Source organism: Anomalospiza imberbis, chromosome 23, assembly GCF_031753505.1.
Source record: "Anomalospiza imberbis isolate Cuckoo-Finch-1a 21T00152 chromosome 23, ASM3175350v1, whole genome shotgun sequence".
Taxonomy (NCBI): Eukaryota; Metazoa; Chordata; class Aves; order Passeriformes; family Viduidae; genus Anomalospiza; species Anomalospiza imberbis.
The window spans coordinates 3,148,937-3,173,227 of record NC_089703.1 but is presented as its reverse complement, the minus strand read 5'-3'; the positions used below and the strand labels follow the sequence as shown (position 1 = coordinate 3,173,227).

General features: G+C 41.8%; 1 protein-coding gene across 3 annotated transcripts; it reads right to left on the bottom strand.

The window, feature by feature from the left end:
• Nucleotides 1-1,304: 1,304 nt before the first annotated feature.
• TNFRSF8 (TNF receptor superfamily member 8) lies at nt 1,305-17,450 on the bottom strand. 3 transcript variants are annotated; one of them, XM_068171399.1, is made up of 11 exons: nt 16,973-17,450; nt 11,571-11,661; nt 9,934-10,059; nt 8,755-8,910; nt 8,559-8,652; nt 7,399-7,676; nt 7,082-7,192; nt 6,492-6,539; nt 5,296-5,366; nt 3,363-3,573; nt 1,305-2,187 (listed from the first exon to the last, which is right to left on the bottom strand). In XM_068171399.1, exons 1-11 carry the CDS (start codon nt 17,042-17,044, stop codon nt 1,943-1,945), a joined length of 1,503 nt encoding a protein of 500 aa, XP_068027500.1. In that variant the 5' UTR covers nt 17,045-17,450; the 3' UTR covers nt 1,305-1,942. The 3 variants fall into 3 exon arrangements, with proteins under 3 accessions (XP_068027500.1, XP_068027501.1, XP_068027502.1); XM_068171400.1 differs by having other exon boundaries at nt 5,341-5,366; nt 16,973-17,449; XM_068171401.1 differs by lacking the exons at nt 11,571-11,661; nt 16,973-17,450 and having other exon boundaries at nt 8,559-8,669.
• Between the last annotated feature and the right edge of the window lie 6,841 nt (nt 17,451-24,291).

Below are 24,291 nucleotides of genomic sequence, written 5' to 3'. Positions count from 1 at the left end.
GTAATTTTTAATAGTGAGATTACCTGCATTATTAACCAACTAACTATAACATATCCAGCAGGTTGCAATGCATATGGTTCTTTTAGAAAGCTGTTCCAGTAAAAAAAGATTAATTAATATACAGAGTGGAAATACACAATTACAGTCATTGCAGAACAGCAATGTAAGACAGACAGGTAAATGTGGTTATTCAGTTTGCGGGTTCACAAATTGGTGTTCTCTAAAATGAAATATGTAGTGAAGTTAAAGTCGATGTAGAAAAGGTCAACTAAAGTGACCAAGCCAGTGGAGCATCAAACTTACACGAGTAATGTGAAAAGATGGGAACTCACCCTGAAGGCTTAGTTCAATCAAAGCTGAGATACAATCGATCACAAAAGCAACTTGGTTGAAAAAGAAAAAATGAAAAGCAACTCACTGACTTCTGTAAGACAACAGCTAGTGACAGAGGCCCATTTCAAAGTGCTAAAAGTCCTTTACACAGTGCATGATATCTGTAATCTTTTGCCACAGGTGCTTATGGAGGCAGATTGTACTTGGAAATTCAAAAGAGAAAAGAAAAACTGATGGTGATATGAGAGAATAATAAAAGGCTGAATCAAACTCTTTGACATCCTTAATCCAATGCCAGCTGCCACTGCAGAACTGTGATGAATGCAAACAGCAATTATGGTCTTCCTAAGTAATCCCCTCCTGCAACTGTCAGAGATGAAATGTTGGGCTCAAGCTCCAGTCTGGCCCAAGAAGGTGTTTTTATGCCCTTGTGTTCATTCTAGAACAGAAGCTGCTGCAGCTGCACCACTGTTATTACAGTGCTCTGATCAAGTAATGGCTTTTGTGGTTCCTCTTTTTGATTATGAAGACACACTTTGTCATACTGCTCATTTTCCATTGTTCTGCGCAAAAGTACAGTCGGCACTATTACATTTACAGTTACTGAACAAGCAACACAAAAGATTTAAAAATAGCATAACACATGCCAGGGGCCACCAAACAGGTTTGTTTTTAAAGGATATGCAAATCTGTGTCACCCTGATGATTATGAACGATCCTAAAACAAGTAGATATTAACAATGTTATAGGAAATAACTGCTGTGCCTCTTTTTCAGTAGAGAAATAGTTTCTTTTCTTCATTTCTCTTTTTACAGGCTCCACATTTGGCTTAACCCAGAGTTCATCCAATAGCCAGATGTTCAGCCAGTTTGGCTTCCACCAGAAGAGACTCTTTTGTACACTTGCTAATGATTTGATGTAGTCAAAAAAATATGAATCAGACTTCAAAACCTAGAAAGAATGGCCTAAAGTACAGTGGACTTCAATTAGTTTTATTTGCCTTCTATTTTCAGAGCCTGTGTGGCGGCTTTGATCCTAATTCCTCAAGAAACATGAAGTCTACAAACTTGAGATTTATGTTTATGCTAGGTAAAACTGAGATTATTATCATCTTCACCCAAAAGTTGAAGCCTTGAGAAAATGCCAGATTACAAAATGCCAATTACAAAATTGAAACTATTGGAATAGAAACAACATAGCTGAGTCTCAAGCTTGACTCCGAATCCTGGCCAGAATTTTCACAGCTGATAGAAGTAACCAGATATAGATTTCAATCCATTCCTTCACACTGAGAGAGCAAGCTGTGAAACTTCAGCTGACATCCAGATGTCCTCTAAATGATGCAGCTTTGATTCCAATTCGTTGTCAGTATGATACTGGGAGACAGGGAAGTAGAAGTATTTGATGTCAGCTAGGAAGGCCAACAGTTTGGATGATCCTCTCATTTGTTAGATGAAATAGGTTCTAACTCTTCTTGTTTGAATGTGTTTCAGTGTTTTCCAGGAGTTTCCCAATAATCTAAGGCACACTGTGTTTACCTCCCTTGTCATAAATTCAGCCTTAGGGTCACACAGGATGATTCTTTATCTTCTGTTATCTCTATGGGTTGTCACTTCTCAGTGGCAGTGGTAGGGTGGTGAAATTCCTTTCCCTCCTCTTCCACAGGAACCATTACATCATTCCCTGGGAAAGACTCTGTTTCCTGCTCTGGGTAGTGCATTTCCAGTTCCTCTTCCGTGCTTTCCTGGGCATCAAGGTTACTTTCACAGCCTTTAACAGCACAGTTCTTGCCACTGGGCACTTCTGAAACAGACCCCACGATAACAGTGTCGGCCTTCATGATGTAGAGTTTTTCTGAGGAAGGAAAAAAGTAGTGCTGAGCATTGGTGAACAGTCACTGCTGCCCCAGAGATGGCTGTTTTTCATGCAACCTTTTTATTAGGACTCTGGACATTTCAGATCAAGTAGACTGTGCTTCCATGGGATTAAGCCACTGAGCTAGAGGTGGAACTACATGAGAAAGACAAAGTGGAAAAGGCAGAAGATATTCACAAGGATCTGTTAGAAGAAGCAACTAATTGGGATCTAATGAATCCATGGTTTATGCCTGCTGTTTCAAGAAACAACACCATGTAAATGAAACCTTTGGGTAAAGATCAGCACTGTACAGAATTCCTGGGTTCTTGGGACCTGCAAAGAAATTAGCTTCTTTCTAGCTGAGAATAAACAACAAAATTTTCTGAATTTGGGTCCAGCTTGCTGTCATACCCCTTCACAGAAAGGTAAATAAGGACTTTTCAATGGCTTGCACCACTGCACTTAATTCAGAAGGATGCTGCACATCAGACACTGCAGGTTAATTGCTTGGAGATATTTGGATATGGTAAATCAAATCATCACATTCATCCCAATCCATCACTCACAGAAAAAACAGGAAAGGTGTTTAGTAAGGAAAGGTCAGGTTTTGTAATATGAAAAATAACACCTTCAAATAACCTCAGAACTGGGTTTGGAAGCACTGCCAGAATGTCTCATGCAGATGGTGTCTCGGGTGAGAATTCACCCCCTCTGAATGAGCTCCTTGCCTGACTTTATCTCCCACCCTGTGCCATGGTCAAAGCCTTTATGGGAACACATGGGAGATACGTTTCAAGCCATTATTATGAAACCAGAGAAGAAGATTATAGCCAAGTACAATTCTCATTTGGTATTACAGCATCATCTTCCAGCTGACAAATTCCAATTTCTTCTGTAAAATCTACATATTCCAGAATGAAAAGGAGGAAGAAGGGAATTTTCTGTCAAATTCATAGTGACTAAGAGAAGCATTAAAAAAATAAAGCATTATATTTCAAATGAATAGGTATTTTTGTGTCAAAGGTCTGGAGATTCAGCACAATCTTTGTTAGGAGATTTGGACACCGAAGTTTACTTATAATCTTGGAATGACAGTATGTGCCATGTTTGAAAATTAGAGAAAAGAAGATGACAAAATGGAAAAAAAAAAGAAAAAAAAAGGCAAGACTCACCAATTCTGTTATTTGTGTGGTCTCTGACTCGAGAATCCACAGGGCAGTCTGGGGCATTATTCCCACTGCTTGGTGTCACATCAGTCACACTCCAACGAGGACTCTGTGCTTTTTCTGTGCTGGACAACAAGTTATTGTTGGTTTCCAAAGGAAGGGTTCTGTCAATTAACTCCTCCTCTTCTAGCCCACTGTCAGTGGTCAGTATGATCTTCTGCCAATATAAACAGGAGAGCAGAGGTGAGGTGAGCGTAAAAACAATTTGGATGTTGCAGCAGGTGCACAGAATGCTCCTGTGGCAGTCAGGATAACAGAATGTACTTCCCAGCACCACTGTCACAGGGAGAGAAATGTTCCAAAGTACCCAACAGGTATGGGAACGTCAAACTAGGCTCCTGCATCACTTAAGACCATATTTCAAAATAGTATTTCTAAGCTGAATTCTGATTTCTGATGACATTTTCAGGGATGTACCTCATTTCCACTGAAGAAAATATGTTTTAGCTACCTCTTAGACTTTGCAAAGACCTAGCATGCCCCTATGGAAGAACAGAACAAACCAGAGGCCAAACTGATTTAACTTCAAAATGTAATTGCCACAGCAGAATGTCAGATAGAAGAAACAAGCTCAGACTACCTAACACATGAAGAATTAATTACAAGCAATTCTTTAAAAGAGGAACCAGAATCTGAGAGAGGGTAAAGGTCCTGCATAACAATTTTCTGGTGGTTCTGATTTTCTTCTGTTTCCACAAGGTTGGGAAAGAAAAAAATAGATTTTGAAATGTGCACTTTGTAACCTTGCTCATGTCTGACCCTCCATAGAGGCAAGAATTGAAGCTCCTCACGATTCAGGAATTAACAATTACACACTGAAATTATGACAGCTGATTGCAACCAGAGTGACTGGAAAAAACAGTATCTTGTGTGTGTGCAGATGCACAACATTTAAAAGCAAACTCACTTAAAAACAACAAAAAAAAAATTAACAGTCTAAAGAGTGATTTAGCAGATCTGGACATTTAAAGATAACAAGCCTAATAAACTGAGGAGACTCAGAGAATTAAAGTGGCTGTAATTTCTCTAACAGAGGGGAAATCAAACCAAGCAGTGATGATTTCAGCAGCTGAGGAACTGCTTTCTGTTGCCTGTCCCGTTCATCTCCAAAATGTACTGTAACACCAGCAGCTTGTCCTGAAGGAATGACAAACCAAACCCACTGTGTACCCATATCACAGCCATGCCAAATCCTGCAGAGGGAAGGGGATGTGGAGGGAGAGAGAAGAAAAGCACAAATCCCATCTGTGTGACTGGAGCAGTAAGGTAAAATGGGACTGACACACAAAGTTCTCCCAGAAGGAAGAAAAGGCATGTTCATCCTGTGATTTCAGACCTTGTCCCACGGAGTGCACCATGAATGGCTTAACACCAAACCAAATCCCCTCACAAGCCAGACTGGCAGCTGTGGAAGTGGTTTTACAGTGACCTCTGTGAGCCAGAGAGAAGTTTGATAAGAGGATCCATGCTTACCTCTGAAAGAATTTTCTTCCAAGGTCGTTGACATGGAAACCAAGGAAGAAAGATGGATAAATAAGAGAAACCTGCAACTGCCTGTTCCAATGAGCACTTTGTCTTTCCTGACCAATGAGCAAAGTGTAAACTTATGAGTTTTGTAAGAATGTATAAAAAGCATGCATGCTGTAATAAAAACAGTTTGAAGCCTTCTGAAAATGGAGTGTTGCTTTGTATTGTCTCCGTCTCAACTACGACAGGCAGCATCACATTATTTCACACCGCATTAATCTCAGCTCGAGTCATGAAAGTATTGAGTCCTACTACATCTTATCCCACCTAAATTATTACATACTGTAGAGGGAAGTCCAAACTAAAAGGCTGGCACTTTTTAGACAGGACATTTGAAAATAACATGATTTACTTTGGCATGGAAAGTGATCTGTTTTGGAATATTGTTCACACTTACTGCACATTTGTTCACAAGATCCGAACCTGCAATGGAAAGTAAAAACATTATCATTAGAAACCTCACAAAATCACAAGAATGTTAATATATGCTCTGAAAGATCACCTAGCAATGTACTTCCTCAACCACTCCACTGCCCACTCCATATGCACGATGCTTTTCTTAAAACTCAGGGCACACTGAAATGACACTCCTGACGTGAACCAGCAACAGGTTTCTGCCAGGACTGTGATATCCTGCTGTCCCCAAAGCCTTTTGCATCACTGTCCACACACCACAGGTATTCATCTCATGAAAAAATGCACTGATGGAACTGTCTAGGTAAGAACAATGCAAGCTTATTAGAAAGAAAAAAAAATTAATAACTTTCTACTGGATTAACAAGTTAGGTCAGTTCATCATATTGTCAGATGATTATTAAGGGGGAGGGATTTTATGCACAGTTCCATTAACAGGGAACACTGGGCAAAGAAGAGAGGTGAGAAGCAGGGAGTGTACAACACTCTGTAGCACCATGAAGGTAGGTGAGCTCAGACTTAGTGTCTAATTTCACCCTGATGTACAATCACCTTTATTTTCAGAGCATCAGCTCTGTAATGCTACACAGTAACAGGCAAGGCAAGCGAGGGAGAAAAAAATCCATTTTGAGGAAATTAAGCTGCTCACAAGAGGTTTTAAATTGTATTAATGAATGAATGAATGAATGAATATAGAAACTCTGCTGTGTGGTGATTAGAATCTAACACCACAGAGAATAGATCTGTCCATGAGAGTGGAATTGCTGAGAAGGGATCAGTTAAATGGGTAAAATGTTTGCACTTTATGGGATCTGGGCAGGTTTTTTTCTGAACACATCTCCCATATTTGACTGTCCCGAAATCAATCGGGTGTTTTCCAGCACTGACACATCACCCAGCCCTTCAGCTGCCGTGGGAACAAAGTGCCATCTGGTGGCACCTGGTCACATCCAGCGTGTCCCCTGCCTGCTCAGGAGGAAGAGGACTGGCCTCCTGCATGGCAGCAGGGACATACGTGTGACATGAGAAGCTTCCACTTTTTAAATTAAAATTCTATAGAATAAAATGCCACGTTAAGCTATCTACTTATTCTTCAGACATAAGGATAGCACTGCTGGCCCATCAGTCACTCACCTTGAGACTTGAGCATGTATTTGTGTGCGATGACCGAATGCAGGTGTGCTGATAAAAGAAACCTTTCATTTAGTCAAACTCACCATGGAGCCTGAAGGCTCCAAGAGCTTCACCGCACCCACAGATCTGCAACCAACCTACAACGTGCACATCCTGCTTTCTATAAAAGAGGGAATGTGGTTTTGCAGACACACCCCACATGTATCACCAGGCAAAGCTCTGGGGAGTCCGTGTCAGTAAAAATCACCCTTCCTCTCATGCTCAAAGCCCACTTCTATTCCCAGAACAAAAACTACTCACACAACACTTCAGGAATCATTTAATACTAATGCCTGTGCTGAGAGAAGAAACAGCTAGTTACCTTTCCCCCTCTTGTAGGTCCCCACCTGCTTCCCTCCCTAAATTCACATCTGCTTCCATCTTTCATGTTCTCCAACATCCTGCATGAGCAGCTTGCCTTAAACCCTTATCTGGCCTGTAGAGATCATTCTCTTACCCAATGACCTCCACAAATACCCCACATGCGAGTTTCCCATCTGCTGTTTGGTAGATCAAGCAGCACATCATGTGTTACAGCTTGAAGAACTCACGCTTTCTTCTGAGGACGAGGATCCGCTTCTTGCAAACCTTCCACTTCCAAAACAGCAGCATGCCCCCAAGAAGCACTGTCACAGAGAGAACCACTGCCCAAAGCACCACACCTACAGCACAGAGAGGGAGCACAGGACAGGCTGAGAAAAGGCAGAGGGAAAACCCTCCGTAGATCCACGTGTTTGAACATAGGACCATAGACAACATTTCACAAGTCAGAGGGGATTTGCAGGAAGTTCCCACATAAAAATTGCATTTACCAAAGGTACTTCCAAATGAAAAGTGCTGGAGAGAGTAAATGCTGTGTCATTGTTACCTCCTGTTGTCATCTCCCCCTTGGCTGAGGTGGGAGAAGTGCCAGCTTTCTCCTCAGGAGTTGAACTGGGATTTTCAGTTGTTGTGACACTTAGAAGGTCACCACTAGCAGAGGTCACCAGGTTCTCCTTAAACATCCTCAGGTCAAAGCTATTTGTCTCATTGCTGAATCTCATGGACAAAGTGCTTGGGGTGAGGTAAGTGGGCAGCTGGTCCAGGCAAACTTGATCGTGTGTAGCATTTCCTTTCCTTAGCACTACTTTGTTCAACTTGGCACAGCTGGGTATGAAAAAGAACAAGTGTCATGGCCGTGGTACAAAGTACAGGTGTTTTCCATGTGACAAACATCCCCTTGGTCATTTTTGTACCACTGCAATCGTTGCTTTCTGTGTAAAAGTCATTATTCTTCTCATCCCTGTGGCATTAATTCTTGGCCTGGATGCAAAGCTGCTACTCACACAGGTGTGCAATTCCACAGTACTTAGTAAACTAAAAATGAGGCAAGCAGGATTCCTTCCTTCCCTTGTTCCTCCAGCCAAGAGCTGTGCAACAGGTTAATACTTGGTCTCTTCGAGCCAGGTCTCATAAGCTCTCAGAGATAAGTATTACACCCTAGATAGCTCAGCTACCTCAGGTGGCATAAAAGTAGCAGGATGGCTCCTGTGGCAGTGTTGGAAACAGAAAAGTTTTAATAAAATGCAAAAATAACAAGGCTCTTTACAGAGAAAGACTGAGCCAGGGCAAGAGGTTCTTGCTCCTGCTAAAACACTTCACAAAAGCGATTAACTTCTTTTGTTCTCTTCTTTTTCTAGGGAATTGCTTAGGTGGGACTTTTTGGCTTCTGTCCAATTAGCTATCCTGAAGTTTGAGGTGGGGTCTCCAAGGTCCTATGAGGTGTCTTTTAACCAAATTGAGGAGAGAAACTTCTGGGCTTTTTTTTCCTTTTTAAGGAGACAAAGGGTGTCTCTCCCCTCCATCAACAGGGGGCACTTCCTACACCAGGTACTAAGAGAGGCCTTCGAACCTCCGCACACGAGCCCATAGTGATTCCCTTGCTTCTAAGATGAATTTGTGTACTTTGCACCAGAAGTGGCATACCCTACTTCATCCTTTATTAATTTCAATCAATCAGTCAGTCCCATTAAAGGAGCACAGACTTACTTGGTGTGGGGTTTGCAGATGTCTGTGCTGGAGTGCTGATCAGAGAAGGTCCCAGGAGGGCACTCTTCACAAGTGACGTCATTTGTTGAGGTGCCTGAACAAAAATCACGGCTGAGGACTGACCAAACAAAATGCATCAGGTCCAGGCCTATGGCCAGGACCAGGAAAGGAAAACTGGACAGGTGAGAAGTCCTACCCCTGAGTTTGACTCCAAAGCCAGGCTTGCAAGCAGAGTGGTGCTGGCAGCGCATGCAGCTGTCCACAACGGCCAGCTGGCAGAACAGGCCTGGCCGGCACTCGCACACGCGGCTGGAATTGAAGGAGCAGGGCTGCTTCTCCACAAGGTCCAGTTCTGGGGGCAAGAAACACGTGCAGTGACAAAGGATCACCTTGCAAGGGAAACGTAGACTGGGGCCAAAGCTGAGCAACACCAGTTCTAAGGCTCAGGAAGCAGGAAAAGCTGCTGGCTCTCTTCATGATCACAGACTGGTTTGCACTGAAGATGAGTTTAGCACTGATCTCATTCCACCCCCTGCCATGGGCAGGTGTTGCCTTGATTTTTAAAAGTGTTAAGTTTTCTTTTATAGATCTTTTGAAAGTTTTAAAGTTCTCATAAAACTTCTTTAGCCTTCTGATAATGTTTACATATTTGAGAGTCAGAGTTCCCACACAATTTCATGTATAAATAGAATAGCTTACATATTTCTCTGTGGGTGGATAGAAATGATTGATTGATCTTTGGACCAGTGTGGTTGGAGAGGTGGTAATTTCATCCTCCAATCCACGGTCACCTCTGGAATTCTATAAATACCAGATGTTTGAATAAAACGGGGTCTTTTTCTCTTTTGAACTTACCAAGCTTCTGTGTACTCATTTTGTGTCCAGTAGCGACAGGTAGGGACACCTTCCACTGTCCCAGGTTGCTCCAAGCCCTGTCCTCCCTGGCCTTGAACACTTCCAGGGATGGGGCAGCCACAGGTTCTCTGGGCAAGCTGTGCCAGGGCCTCACCACCCTCACAGGGGAAGTACTTCTTCCTAGTATCTAATCTAAACCTGCCCTCTTTCAGTTTAAAGCCATATGATGGCAATTTGAGTCATGAATAATTAGAGAAGCCTGTAGATAATAGCTTGTAATATGAGACAGAAAGCAGAAACCAAACTGGGATAGCACTGGAGGGGAGAATTTTTAGGTAGTCCCAGGTGACACAGGCAGTAACATGGATTATGTGCAAGGTAACATTCTGCTGTCTAACTCAGGAACAAAGGATGGATAATTTTGCTGTGGAAATTCTAAATGAATAAAATACAAATTAAGTGTAAATAAAATATACAGAGAGAGAATGTAACTGTGAGGTATGTGTGGAGAAAAGCAAACCTTTTGAGCATGACACACAGGCATCACATCGTGGCTTTTGGAATTTATTGTTCAAATACTGATCAGGTCCACATGTCATGCAGTCTTCAGCTGGATCCCGAGGACATGCTTTCTTTTTAACATAGCCTGGAGAAAAAAAAAAGCAAAATATACAAGATATCTATCCAAAATGGGCAGAAAACCATCCTGAAATGTTCTTGTCTGCTTGTTTACCTGTTAGACACATTACCACAGTCTTCTCTTAGTTATTTGGCTTTTCTAGGACATTTTTGCCTTTCCCATCCAAGTGTTAGGTAGAGGGCCAGGACATAATCCCAGCTGGAATGGACTGCTGCAGAATGGGCAGATGGCAAGTCATTTGCTGACAGAAAAGGCAACCAGGTCTCCATGAGGGCCAGTGTCACTGAGTTCCCAGGGAAGTGGGTTGCATGTTTCCTTCTTTTCCTCATTTGGTTAAAAGGACTTTTAGAAAAGCTCCTCTTTCTTTGCAGTGAGCAGCTGAGTTAGTAGCAGATATGAACAGGTTAGTGCTTGAAGGAGTAGTGGATGATTAAAAGGATTCTTAGGAAAAGGATTCTTGTAACTTTTATTGTGGAGGAGTCCAGGAGTGACATGAGGATGTAGCAATAAGGAATCAGCAAAGGTGAACTGATGGATACTGGTGGCTCATCACAGCCTGGTGTAAATCAGATCTCTGCTTCTCACCCAACCTTACTATGACACCCCTCATGACAGGAGCTCTGGCAAAGTATGGTTTTGAAGAAGAGCAGAGCTTTTCTTGGGACTGTCAAAGTCACATCCCCACCCATTTTTTTTCTTTTATTGGACCATTTTCTCCATCCCTTGCTCTGATTTACATCTACAACTTCTGAAGGACTCTAGCGGTGTGCCCAGCAGCACAGGATGTCCTGGTGGGAATCCTGATGGAACTGGATGCAAATTCTGGCAATCAAACACTAAAGCCCTCTGTATCATCAGAACACAAATACAGGTCAGAAATTTCCTTTAAGAAAAATGAAAGAAAATTACTTCTGCAAGGAGATACAGATGGTGCTGAAGTACCACAAAATACCCACCCACTGAGGGGGTTTTGGCCAGTGGGGCAGTTTCAGACATTTCCAGAACTCTTTTCTCACCAAGCTGCTTCCTGTTGCTGACCTTATGTGCCTCTGAGTCACACCCAGCTTCTAGCACAGCTTAATGTGTCCCCTGACAAGGGCCTGTTTCCTCCCTCATGTGAGACACTTTCTAAACGGTTGTGACTATGAGAATAATGTCAGATTTTCCATACCTTCATTTTATATTATTTTATCTCTGAGATGAAGCTCATTCAGTCTAATTTCACTGTGCTAATTCACACCCAGGGGCAAGTTTGAAATGAATTCTTTGACCTGGCTGCTTCAGTGTCAAGTGAAGAGATAAAATCCCACAAAAGTTCTATCACGTTATCTGGTTTGCATGCAGACTACACAGGAGCAGGACAGTGGAGAAGAGATTCACATCTGGAGCCACGTTAGAGAGTGATTCATGAAACTGCCCCTTTCTTCAGGGACAAAACACAACTCTGCAGATACACAGGGTTCCTACTGCCTCCAGGAGAAGGGCTCCATATACATTTGGCTGAATTATAAACATACCTGAGGGACACTGGTAACAGCAGTTTTGTGAAGTTTCATCATAGAACCAGTTCTCTAGTGTATCACAGGAGCGAGGTGGGGTTAATGATGTCTAGAAATTGAAAGAGACAAAAGACACAATTAGAAAATAATTAATTCTGTACTAGAGTAGATCCCAATGCCTGTCTCAAGCAATGCTGGTTGCAGACAGTAAGGAAAAACCCACAGGTTTTTGAAAATTCAGGTGTTCGCAAAGCAACTAAATTATTGTCTGCATTTCCTTTAGAAACATTGCAGCAGTTAGCAAAAAAAAAAAAAAAAATTACTGTCTGAAAATAATTTCATGTTAATTGGAGCTAAGGATTTGGTGTAATCCACAGAGGTCATTCCTGTTGGCAGTATCCACGTTTTCTGTTACTTATGCAGTCATACTGTTTGAATTTAGCAACCTAAGTGTCTATTATAAACCAATACATTATTTTACTTATCATTTAGGGACAAATCCTGCAAGAGGATTTTGCCTTGAAAAGAATGATGCAAATACTCCCATGATGAAGCCCTTATTCAAATAACTGATCCCACTTCTGTTGTGTTTTCAGAAATAACTTTTCATCACTACATAACTGATATTTATTTAGTTAAAAAAAAAAAACACCATAAAATAGTTTTGATACTAGCTTACAAAATGAGACCCAGCTATAACCTGTACCAAGAAGCACATATAAGATTTAGTTTTTGTATGGCTGGGCCACAACATGCTCTGGGAAATTACAGTGCTACAAGTGTTCTGATGAGAAAATCTGATTTTTGAATTTGGCATCTCCCTTAAGAATCCCCTAAAAATGTTGCTATCTGAATTTCATTTTCAGTATTTACTAGAAGGCATGAACAGTGATTTGTTGGCCGAGGGGTTTTTTGGGGTTTTTTTGTTAAAAATTGATAAGCAGATTCCCTGGAGATTTTCCCACACGATACTGGTAGAACACTTAAATATTTCAGAAACTCTACATCTCACTTTCTGCCAATGAATTTCCCACTGGTCTTTGAAATAATACTTGCTGTCACCTGCTGCCTTTGTGCACTGTGCAGAATCTCACCACCTAACTCATTTCACAGCCTGTTCTCCTATTTAATATACACAAAATACAAAAATTATTTAACTTCCATCAGAAAACAGGAACTTTCAGTCAAGGAGGAAATCAACACAAGAACAAGAAATAGAAACATATCAAAACTGTGGAAACCCAGGGCAAGGGGAATATTTCTCTGTCTGCCCTGAGGGGTTCTGGCTCCCAGGGAAACACTGACTTTGACCCTCATTCATGGAGAAATCCTCCAAAGCCTCAAAATAAACTAGAGACGACAAAAGTGTGAAATAGATTATAGAGAGTAGTATAGTATGTCACTTGGGTGAGAAATTTAGGTTTTAGGATTTTTAGTATGTTGTAGATGGGGACAAGATGGAGGTCATAGGGTGTTGTCTCATATTCCTTTTTCTTCCTTCTTCTTCATGGGTTTGGGTGGTATCTTGTAATTGGGTAGAAAAATCCACATTGCAGGTCTTGAGGGGTCAGTTATTGGGTTAGAAGGGAAAATAATCTAGGTGTCACTTCTTAACTGGGGCCAACGAAGCCATCCAAAACCATTAAATTTCATCCAAGCCCAGTACCAGAAGTGAGAACGCTGACACGTCCCTGCACTATAACCCCTGGGCTTCCTACAAGCACATTTTGTAGCTGAGTGTAGAGGCAAGAGCAAGCTTCTGCCTGCTCAGCCTGACTCAAAGCACGTTTACCAAGGGGCACCGGTGTTTTCCTGCTCCAAGGAGGAAGCCCTGGGCTGGAGGAGAAGGAAGAGGTGTCTCCTCATGTCTGTGTGCAGGGGAGCCCTGGCCAGGCAGGAGCAACAGGAAATGACCAGTCACCTCACAAAAGGTCGGTCCTGAGTTAATTAGTGAATTAGCTGTTTCTATAAAGAAAATTCAAGAAACAATAGCATCCTGGCTGTAGCTAAGTCAGCCTGGATTAGTTTCTCTGCAAGAGCTGTGGGAAGTCACCACAAACACCTAATTTTTTCTTCCTGGTTCTCCTGGGCAACCAACTCTGGCTGCAAATGAAGCTGAATTTTACACAAGAGTACAAACCCTTGAATTATTGAATTACTAATGCAGCACATAAGCTTACAGTTTATTTAATTGTCTGGGTTTGGGTTTAAATAAAAGAATAGTGTCTGTGTAAAAATGTGAGAGAACAGCTTTTTAAAAAGTTACCTTGCCAAGAATATTAAAATCAGGAGTTGAATATTAGATTCTGCTCCTGCTTCCAACATTCTGATTATGAATTTGAACTGATGGTAGTGCAGTGATAAATCACTGCATGAACTAGGCCTACGTACTAAACAGATTTTCCCCCTTTCCACAGGAGGGCAGCTCTGCACTACAGCCACCCACATTGTTCAGGTCATCCATGGCTCCTCCACAAATGCTGCTGTCAAGTGTCCAGCTACAAGCACAGCTTTGTAGCCACCTGCACTGCTACTGAGCCAAACCCAAGGTGCTCTGCTGTGAAAGAACACCTCTCAATTACCCCATCTCTAAATCAAAACTTAGTCCAACAGAAATTCATTTTAACAAATCATGGCAAGATGTCTGTGACTGGGAAACCACCTTCTGAAGACCCCATCACATCTAATCCATAAGCAAAATACCTGTAAGTGAGCATCTCTTCAGTAGAGGTGTTTCATGAGTATAAAAATTAGTGTAGATCCTTCCAGTGATAAATAACATTCATGTCAATGCTCAGCATCAGTCACAATGGGGGATTCCTGTCATCTTTTTCCCTCCAAATTCTAAAGCTGTTTGACTCCTAACATGACCTGTAAAAGCAACACAATGATGCAAAGTTCTGCTCTTAAGTCAGCAGGAAGGTTGGTCCCCAGCATTCTCTAAGGGGTCAATGCAGAAGTGCCAGTTTTATTGCAATAACATCTGCTACTGTCATTGCAACTTAGACTTCTGTTTGTAAAGGTGTATTATAAAAAAAACCCTGAACATTCGAGGAAGATCACACAGGTATTGGAGTAAGGCATGTGGCTGTGGTGGACAGGAGATCTTTATCCTTCTCTCTGACTTTCTCTTCAAATAAAGGCTTTGGATTTAGCAGGAGCTGGAATTCATCTTGTGAAAGGAAAGATGGCAGTTCCTATCCTGCTTGGACTGCTCTGTGACATGCACTAGTTTAGAGCTTTCAGTCACTCAGCAAGTCAACTATTTTTTTTCTTTTCTGAATGCATTGCAGATCAAAGACTAATTAAATAAAGCAAACATATAGATCAAAAGTATTTGGGTTTTTCAGCACTTGCTTGAGAGAATTTGTTTTAGAAAATAGGATTTTTACAGCTCTTCTGACTTTCCTTATTTCTACAGAAATGTTTGCTATTCCAATTTAAATAATGGCAGTTGTAAAGGTGGTGCTGAATTCAGTGGCTACTCTGCAATTCAGTCAGGACAAGGTTTGACTCACTTATTTATGGTTTTTTGAACTCATAGAGAAAAAGTGCTAGTGAGGCAAAGTAAGAAATCAGGCTTGCTACAAATGAGCTGTAAGTCAGGAAGAAAGAATATTACCGTAAAAAAAAAAAATCTACCAGCAGTGGCTATTCTAGAACTGACTAATACTGCAGCAAAACAGTTAACTGTCTGTCAAGCTTCTATCCAAATTCTGACAGTACAGAAAAGCTGATAATCTACAGCTTCAAGTAGTCAAGCTTCATTTGCTTGATAGCAAAGGCATTAGCAACAAGTGAGAGTTCTCTGAATATAAAAAGAAATAAAACCCAAACTGTGGGCTGAGGTAAGATGGAACATGGTTTAAAAACATGACCAGTAAACAGTGACTTGCTCACATCAGAAAGTATCACTTGTGCTCCATTAGCAGTAAGAGCAAGTATTGCTGCAAGAGAGGCAATGCAGGACAGTGCCAAGCCAGTTCCTCATCCCAGCAATGTCTATGGTAATTTTACAGTGAGTCTGAATATTGACAATGAGTATCAGAAAACCAAATTTTCTCTCTGCCCCATTCATTTTGTGAACAAACCACCAAAAGTAATGTCAAAAACTATAATCTTTTTGTTTCTATTGGCTTTCCTTCTAAAGCAGTCTGCATTCAGCACACTGGATGAGCTTATCTGAATGCCTTCCCAAGAATTCCTCTGGTGAGCAAGAATTACAGACTCCAATCCCATAGAATGTTCATCCCTCTGCATTTCAGGAAGGAGACAGTGGCAGGACAGATAACATGGGGAAAGTAAACCAAGCTTGCAATGTGGGAGGGGAATTTACAACTAAAGACACAAGAGCAAACTCCTACTCTTACCAAAAGAACCAGGAGGATCTTTTTCAAATCCTCTATGAAGAGGGTACAGAACTTGGTTATTTTCAAAGATTTAACTGGGGTCAGTGTCTTGGAAAAAAAATCTGGCAGCCCAAGTGGTGTGCTGGACTTTTCAGTTACTGTGTAGTGACTGGTCTCTTGGGCTAATACATGCTTGTATTTCCACTGTAAGGGAATATGGCTCATTTCCAATCCAACACTCCCTGCAAATACTCACCTACTTGACTTCACCTGAGCAGTCTCTCTGCGCCTGACCTTTCTACTTTTTAAATGTGAATTTTTAAGTGTCAGTCAGGGAAATCACCTGGATTTATGCCAGGTGCTGCCAGGTGCTGCCAGGTGCTGTGGATTGCCATGTGATCCACAGGAGGAGGGGATAAGTGGCAGGGCGTGGGTGGAAGCAAACCCACAAGAGCTGATAGGATCAGAACAGGGAGCTGGTGTGCATCTACAGCATCAGCTGAGTAGCTAGTGGGTTGTGTCTATTTGAAGTGATTTTTGATTCAGAAATAGTAGTGGATTCATGAGGAAGTCAGTGTCAGTAGGGTGGGGAGTGCAAAGAAAAAGGTCTATGATTGTTTCCCCTCTACACCTGTCAGTTTGCCCCTCCTGACTTGCATCAGCAGAGTGGGCAGCAGCCCTCTGAACTGAGCTCTGCAAGGAAGGTGCCTGTCACCGAGCACGCAGGCAAAAATAAAAGCCCCCCACCCCTATGAAACCTTTCCTCACTCCCCAGCTGGGATGTGCCTGGAGCTGCAGCAGCTCTAGCAGATCATAGCTCATATCCCACACTCCTGCCTGTAAAGGTCCCAGAGAGGGCAAATCCTCCTGGCTGCTCTGCTTTATACCTTTATCTCCTGAGAGCTCTGCTCACCACCTCTAACCCACTGTGTTGCACAAACCCTGCTTCTGTGGACACCCACCCCAACACCCAGCTGAAGGGCAGGGTGGCTCTGCAGCCCCAGGTGCCTCAGACCTCACCAGGCTCCTGCGTCCTGAGGAGCTGCAGGATCCTGGTGTCCCCTGCCTTACCTGTGGGGTTGTCTGGACATCCTGGAGAAGCAGCAGGAGCCACAGTCCCAGAGGCAGGCTGCAGGCAGCCATCTGAGGTGGTGTTAAACGTCCCTGGCTCCCAGTGCTGGAGGTGAGACAGATGGGTTGTCCCTTCTGGAGGCTGAGACCCTTCCACGGTGCCACCAAGTCATGCTCCTTGCCTGTTCATTCAGCCCAGAGACATTCCAGCTGTTTGAGACAAGCAGGAGACAGGCTTTGAGACTCAACTGAGTTGAGAAAACAATTTAGAAGGAAGGGGTGGGGGGGGGGGGGGCTGCCCCAAAAGAGAAAAGTAAAAATAGAACAAAACAAAACTGCCTCAATGTCTAGTCCTGGTGCCGTGAGTTTCTGCGAGTCGGTTGTGAGAATCAAGGTTGTCACCCAAGGCACACGGCTGGCTGTGCACAGGCTCCTGAGTCATCTGTGCTGCCCTCAGAGACACTTCACCACCCCAAAGCCTTGGCCAGGCACAAGTCCAAGCCCTGCCCCATCCAGCAGTCACTTTTTCAAGAGTTGCAACCAAGCCTCAAGGAAGTTCCCAGTAAGAAACGCTAATTCTTTCAGTACAGTCATTTTACTCCTGTTTGGTGAGTGGGTGAGGACTCACAATCAGCCATGGTGACTTCTCTAAGATTTAGGCTTTACACGTTGCCACTTCAAATACCAACATACTACAGACCTTCCTCCTGAGAAACCGTCCCTTTCCTCCAATCCCAGGAGAAACGAATTCCTGTTGATGACAGTCATCCTGGAGACTGCTACTCATCATTTCATTCACTTTCATTTGTTACTCTGAATGGTTTTTGTTCTGATGCCTGGAAATATTTCAGGTGGCTGAAGATATCATGAAGCCTCCTTATCTGCCCTAGAAGTATAGTCAAAAGTGAAGGTTAGCCACTTCAAAAAGGCCAAGTGCCTTGAAAACCACCTGAGGTACACAGGAAAATGGTGACATTTTGAATTCTCACACCTCTGGATTGTTTTTTCTTTGCTTTGCACCAACAACAAAAGAAATGAGAAAATACTGAAAGTCAGATAAATTATTATTTTACTAAAGATCCACAGCTACCTCACTGCCATCACAACCAAGCACCAAAGATGAGCATTCCCCAGGGACCCTGTGGAAATATTTTCAACTCACAGCTGCAACAATTTTAACTACCTAGATTTCTTTCTCCAGAATGCCATCACATATAAACCCCAGGCATTTTCAGCACACTGCACACGGTGTATGTGACACACAATGCATCTCTCTGCTCTGCCAGGGTACTGCTCAGTTTCTAAGCTCTCTTAGCTATAGAAGCTCTTGGGGTAGGTATGCCTTATAGGTCTAGAGACAACTAAGAATTTCAATGCCAAATTAATACATACTTGACTTTCCTAATTAAATAATGGCCTAGAACACACCTTACTCTTCTGTAGTAATATGCCATCAGGCAATTATCCCAATTTATTAGTGCAGTTTCAAATAACATAGTAGTCAGGACAATTGATGAGATCTGTTTGTATTTTTCCCTTCCCCTCTGTGGTTTTTTTTTTCTCTTATCAGGCCCCATCCAAGCTTTTCTAGCTAAAGGACAGGCACCAACATCACAGAGAGCCTGGAAGGTTTAAGTTACACTGCTGAAGTCAAAGCATCTAATGCAGCAATTACTTAGGTGAGTACAAAAATCTGTGTGTAAAAGACTTTCCCAGAACTGGCACCAGGGAGAGTTTTCTGGCCTGTTTTCCATAGGAAAACTGAAATGAGCATACTGAGCATTTTTGATATATATGTCTATTCGTTCCTTTTTAATGAATGGTATCAATAATGTTTTAACCCACTGGATAACTTCATTCACATTTGTCTGAGATGGCAATGCCATTAAGTTTTACAAAGGGTCATGGAACAATATGACATGGATAAAGGGACAAGTTGCTCGTGGCACTCACTGAGGGAAAGGCTCCAGGGTGCTCCTTAGTGCTCCTCAGAAGAAAAACTCCCCTTACACATCCAAAGTGAAACCAGACTTCCCAGCTGCCATTCTTCCTCCAACTTCTTAATAATTAAGTTCTTTCTTGATTGAAGTAGATATTTAAAAGGATGGGAAGTGGAAGCTGCTTATTGTTGCTGCTGGCTTTTCAGAAAGGCTGTTACATGACAAAAGGTTATTACAAGTGTGTAATAAAAGCAACATCAATAAAGAGGGTGAAGAGGTTGCTCCACAAGAACCTCACGGCCTGTAGCATTTCCAACTGAATGCATTTTTTCAGACTTTGTGTATTTTGATTTCAAATACAACAAAAGGGGCTTTCCAAAAGAAGCCCTATCAGTAACTGGAAGAAGCACCTCCATTTTGTAACAAACCCACGCTACTGTTCTCTACACGGTGGCTCTATTTCCTAGAAAATAACCTCCTATGTTAATATGAAAAAACCCCACAGAACAAATGGAAGCAAATAACCAACCCGATTCTCTGGTCTTCCATCAAAGGACAATGTCTGTCAGGAAACAAGGAGAAGCTCCTGTGAGCATGCTGTTATTATTTATAATGTTTATTTGATTACACATATCTATCTCTGACACCTGGATCACTTTTTGCTTTAGGTGTTAAAGGTAGTGATGCCCTCAGACAAGCTATCTTGGCATTTTCTATTTTAATTAATTCAGAAAACCCTGTAAGTCAGGGGTTGTTCAAATGCCACTTGACACTTGGAGCAAGAGAATGCAGAGACCCAACTAAGCACAAGGGAAAGTCTCCACCACATGCCCAAAACATCCTTTCAGCAATGTCTGTTCTCTGTGCTCTAACAGTGAGAGCCTAGCAAAGGAAGCAGCAATGGAATACTCCAGAAGGATCATTGGTACACACGTGCTCAAGCAAGAGTACTTATGACATTTTCAAATTTTGAAGTAGCTGATTTTAGTCTCATGTTGTACTTTTACCATGGTTCCTTCTGCTTTTAAATGTGTATGTTCAGTTAATATATATCTAGCTGTATAGAGGGAAAAAAAAAACACCAAGAGAAGTGTCATCTCTAAACTTCTGACAGATAGAAGAGACCATGAAATTTAAAAGGATACATATTAAAATACCTTGTCTAAAATCTGTATTTCACTGTCTGTTAGTGTTGCTATTCAGAGTGATGCCAAATTGATTTCTAGCTTTTTTGCCTTTATATATTCTCTAAATTCTTTATATATGTATTTGTAGCTCTGTAGCCTATTATTGTATTCGTAGCTAGCATTTTACCCACTCTATTAGTCAGAAAGGCAAAATAAATTCCCTAGTGGCTCCAAGCCCTGGGGGTCCAAGGTTAGGCTCTGGGAGCCAAGGTTGAAACCAGCTCTCTGAGACACATTTTCATAAAGAAAATTTAGTTCCTATCTAAGAGGGTGGAGGGTTTCAGAACAGGGTAGAACCAGGGAGAAGTTACTTCATCACCTATGCCTCTAACTGGGGTTCTTGTCAGTTTTACTAATTTGCTAAACACATAAAAATTGTATCTGCTTTATGTTACGTGTGCATCTTTGGCACTTTCCATCCAGTGTTTTGTGCACTGTAAGGATCCTTATAAAGGTAACCCCTATCATCACCTAACTGTGTCTGTCTTGTACTTTTAGGACCAGCAGTATGCTGACAAAAAAATCATCAAATTCTTGCCCAGATGAAACAATGCCAGAGCTTGAAACTTCATGAGCCCCAGAAGTACTAAAGGCAGGGTTGATACACGCTACAAACCTCGGGGTACAAATTAAAAAAGAGAAGAGAAATGAAGGCATTTCCTGCAATGAGACATGCAGAGAACCTCATGTTTAAAAGAAGGAGAGCAAGAAATGAAGACAGGAAGAAAGCCAAGAATTGCTTTCTTGCTGCCTTCCTTGACCTATTTAGGCATTTTAGCCATGGGAGAGCTCTGCTCCTGGAATACACGGGATCTCGATGATTTTAGGCATTGTAAGGAAAGCCAATACTGAACTTCTCAGTAAATCTTTCCCAGCCAAAGAGGACAGACAGGAGGAAGAGCAACACTGGTGCAATGGGATCCCACTGAGACACATCACACAGCCAGTCATTGGGGTTTGAACTGGCTGTAGCTGACACAGTATGTGAAATCGCACGTGGAAGAAGAAATAGAACCTCATTTATGCCACAGATTGGCAAAGTTCTGTCCCTCCATGCCCCTCTGGTACTGATATTTATTTGGTGACACGTACACTTCTCATTCTTAGCATTAAATATTTGTCAATCCATTTAATTATGTCACTTTAATGGATTATATACACTGCAGGTGCTCTTGAGAACATGATCTGAAAGCTGTCTTGATTCAGCAATTTACCTTGGTGTATTTGCCCACTGGGATCAACAATGAAGATGGTTTAAAGCTCTTGTTGCACATGTGTTAAAGTGTAGCAATGGCTTAAAATGGGTTACCATCAGGAAAAAAAAAGGTTACCATATTAATAATAAAGATAAGAGGTCTTAATTTCCACTTACACTCCTTTACATGTCATTTAGATAGATTTTATGTGGACAAAATATATTATACCTTTGTTTTCATTATCTCAACTAACAATACTGCCTTACATAAAGGGATAAAACAACTAATGTAACAAAAAAAAATCTGTATAAAATGTCTTTTACTGCCCCATAGTAGCTTCAAAACTAAAGTACATGTTGAGTCAGACTGAAAAATGAGAAGAGCTGACAGAGAACTCAGTTCTCTTAAGAAAGCTGAGGCTTCCATGAAAGAAACCAAAATCATATCACAGAATTACTATGTCCACAGGCTGGGAGAGACAGAGAGAGAGAGAGAAATGACCTTAGATGAGAGATCACACCACGTCTGTACGTTCAGTAATTCTGACTACAGCTTCTGGAACGATGGCATAGGTACACATGGTCACTCTCCATAGAAAAAGCTCGTGGTAAAGCAATTTGAAAAAGCACCAAGAGCTCCAATTCTATGCATTTTAAGCCCAAATGGAAAATAAGAAAGTTTGGGGAAGACTGGCAGGTGGTTAAAACACAGAAGTGGGACTCATTAGTTCCCCACAGTGTCACAGACCTTTTGGGTAGCTCATATCCTTTCTTCATACTCTGGTTCTCCTCATCTAAAAGCTGAGTTTTAAAGCTTAACTAATAATAGAAACCAGATGAAATTTCCTTTGTGGACACAAACAAAAGAAAACTTGGGAAATATTAAATCATTTTTGTGAAAAAAAAAAAAAATCAAATGGGAAGATTTTCAGGATGCAGTTTTTCCAAAGACTGTAAAACTTCTTTTCTTTGACTAATTGAGCATCTCAGCCCTAAAAATTTAGGGTGTTGTTTTCCTCTTCCTGGCAGTTTTGCTCTGCAGAAACCAATGGAAGGGAGAAAGCCAAGTCCTTAGTTTTGGTCAGCCATTATCCAGGGAGCTGGTGAAATTGAGGGGTTTGACTCCAAAGAGAAAGGGCAGAACTTCCCGTGTTTTCAAATTGGAGACACTCTGAAAACAAATCCTTATGGGCTTTGAAAACACAAGTTCCAAAGAGATGAAAGCCCCCAAAATCAAAGTCTGCAAATGATTCAAAAAGCAAGTTCAAGCCACATGCAGCTGTTTCACCTGGGAGTTCTGGGGAGAGTCACTGCTTGATGTGCTGATAACAAAACAGAACGCATTAATCAGCACTACATTCATTCAAAACTCTTGATATTAATTCTTACTGACAGCAAGAAACTCCTGATCCTGAGACACCACAAATATTATCTTAATAGAAGGCAAACAAACACTAAAGACCATCTCACACTGGTACTGAGAAGTAGGTGGGAGCTGCATTTTAACAGCTGAACTACATCAGTCTGCTCAAAACAATCACAAATACATCATTTACTGCATCTAATTTGTCTAATTAAGCAAAGCTGGATTTCCCATCTCATGAATCAGTTTTATATATATGCAATACAGTCAGAAAGGGGAACAAAACCAGCTTTACTACTAAAACATCAGGCAGAAGAGAACTGACAGGAATGAGCACACACAGAGCCAGACACAGCTGCCCAGACTAAACCAGTATGTTCCTAAGTGTTAAATATGGGAAAAAATATAAATCCAGGTCCAGCCTACCTCCAGGAACAGCAGACAAGCTGTCCCATACTTCTGTGCCTACACAATCAAGCCCAGTGTTTGTATCATTTTGAGGCTTAGGAAACTCTTGGCCTCAAAACATTTCAGTATTCCTAACCCACAATCCCAACAACCCCCCCACCCCCCTCTCTGTTCTCCCTGGAAATGCAGATCCCAGCACTGGCTCCAGCACAGAGTCCACTGTCCAAGTGCAGAAGCTGCTTTAACACATGCTGAAATGCAAGTTTCCAAGCAGTAAGCAGATGTGCTCCTTTACAATGTACCCCCAGGTGCCAGCTCAGTCCCCTGTGCTGCATGGAAGGCAGCGTTATCCAGGACTGTGTGACACGCTGCAGGACAAAGCCATCGTGCACACCTCGTTATTACTGTACAAAACATTCCTGTATCCTTGCTCCTCACAGCAAGGGGCTGAAAGGGCACCTGTGCAGGCCTGGACTTATGAACTCCAGATGCCACGCAGAGGAGCTGGGGGGAGAGGATGTGAATTTAAAAGAGAGGCTCCACAAACAGGAGCATTTTCAGGCTGTTTGAGCTTGCAAGTGAAGGCAGGATCACACAGGCCAGAATCAACACACAGAGACCAATGTGAGTGAGCAGGGGCAGCATCACCAACTTCTTTTATCTGTTTCTAATGGAGGGTCATAATCACACCAATACTTTCACAAGTGTGAAAGACTGAATGTATTCCCATCTATCAAGAGACATTTTGAATCCAACATTGGTTCCAACCATGTTACTCAATCTACAGCATTATCTTTTCTCTGTTTATAGCGGGGAACAGGCTTGCTGTAATTTATTTCAGGATAAATTAAGGTTTATGATGTCTTGAGTTTGAAGGAAAGGTAGTAAAAATGTTAAATTTGCTCTGTTTTGTATAAAATTTGGCACCTAGTGTTCTATAGTCACGGATTAGTTGATTTTTAAGTTAGTATTTCCAATAATGGAAATTATGTGACCAATTCCATTCAGTTGGCCCTACACATACATAACCCAAAGCTAAAGTCATGCTAAGTCATGCTTGCAATATTCCTTTCCTTGTTTAAAAAAGTCTGTTCATGCATTTGATTTAATAAATAATGTATTTCATATAAAAGTAAGTGAATGCCAAGAAGTTGCACAAACCAAATTCATTCTCTCAAGTTAGCTCCCCAAAATACATTTGAGGCAGGAACTTCTGTTTCAGAAAA

Coding starts and splice junctions, on each gene's coding strand:
- TNFRSF8 (XM_068171399.1), bottom strand. CDS start 17,044: ATGGCTGCCTGCAGCCTGCCTCTGGGACTGTGGCTCCTGCTGCTTCTC. Junction 8,653..8,754: donor CTTTGGAGTCAAACTCAGGG/GTAGGACTTCTC, acceptor ATTTTTGTTCAG/GCACCTCAACAAATGACGTC. Junction 2,188..3,362: donor CCACACAAATAACAGAATTG/GTGAGTCTTGCC, acceptor TTCCTTCCTCAG/AAAAACTCTACATCATGAAG.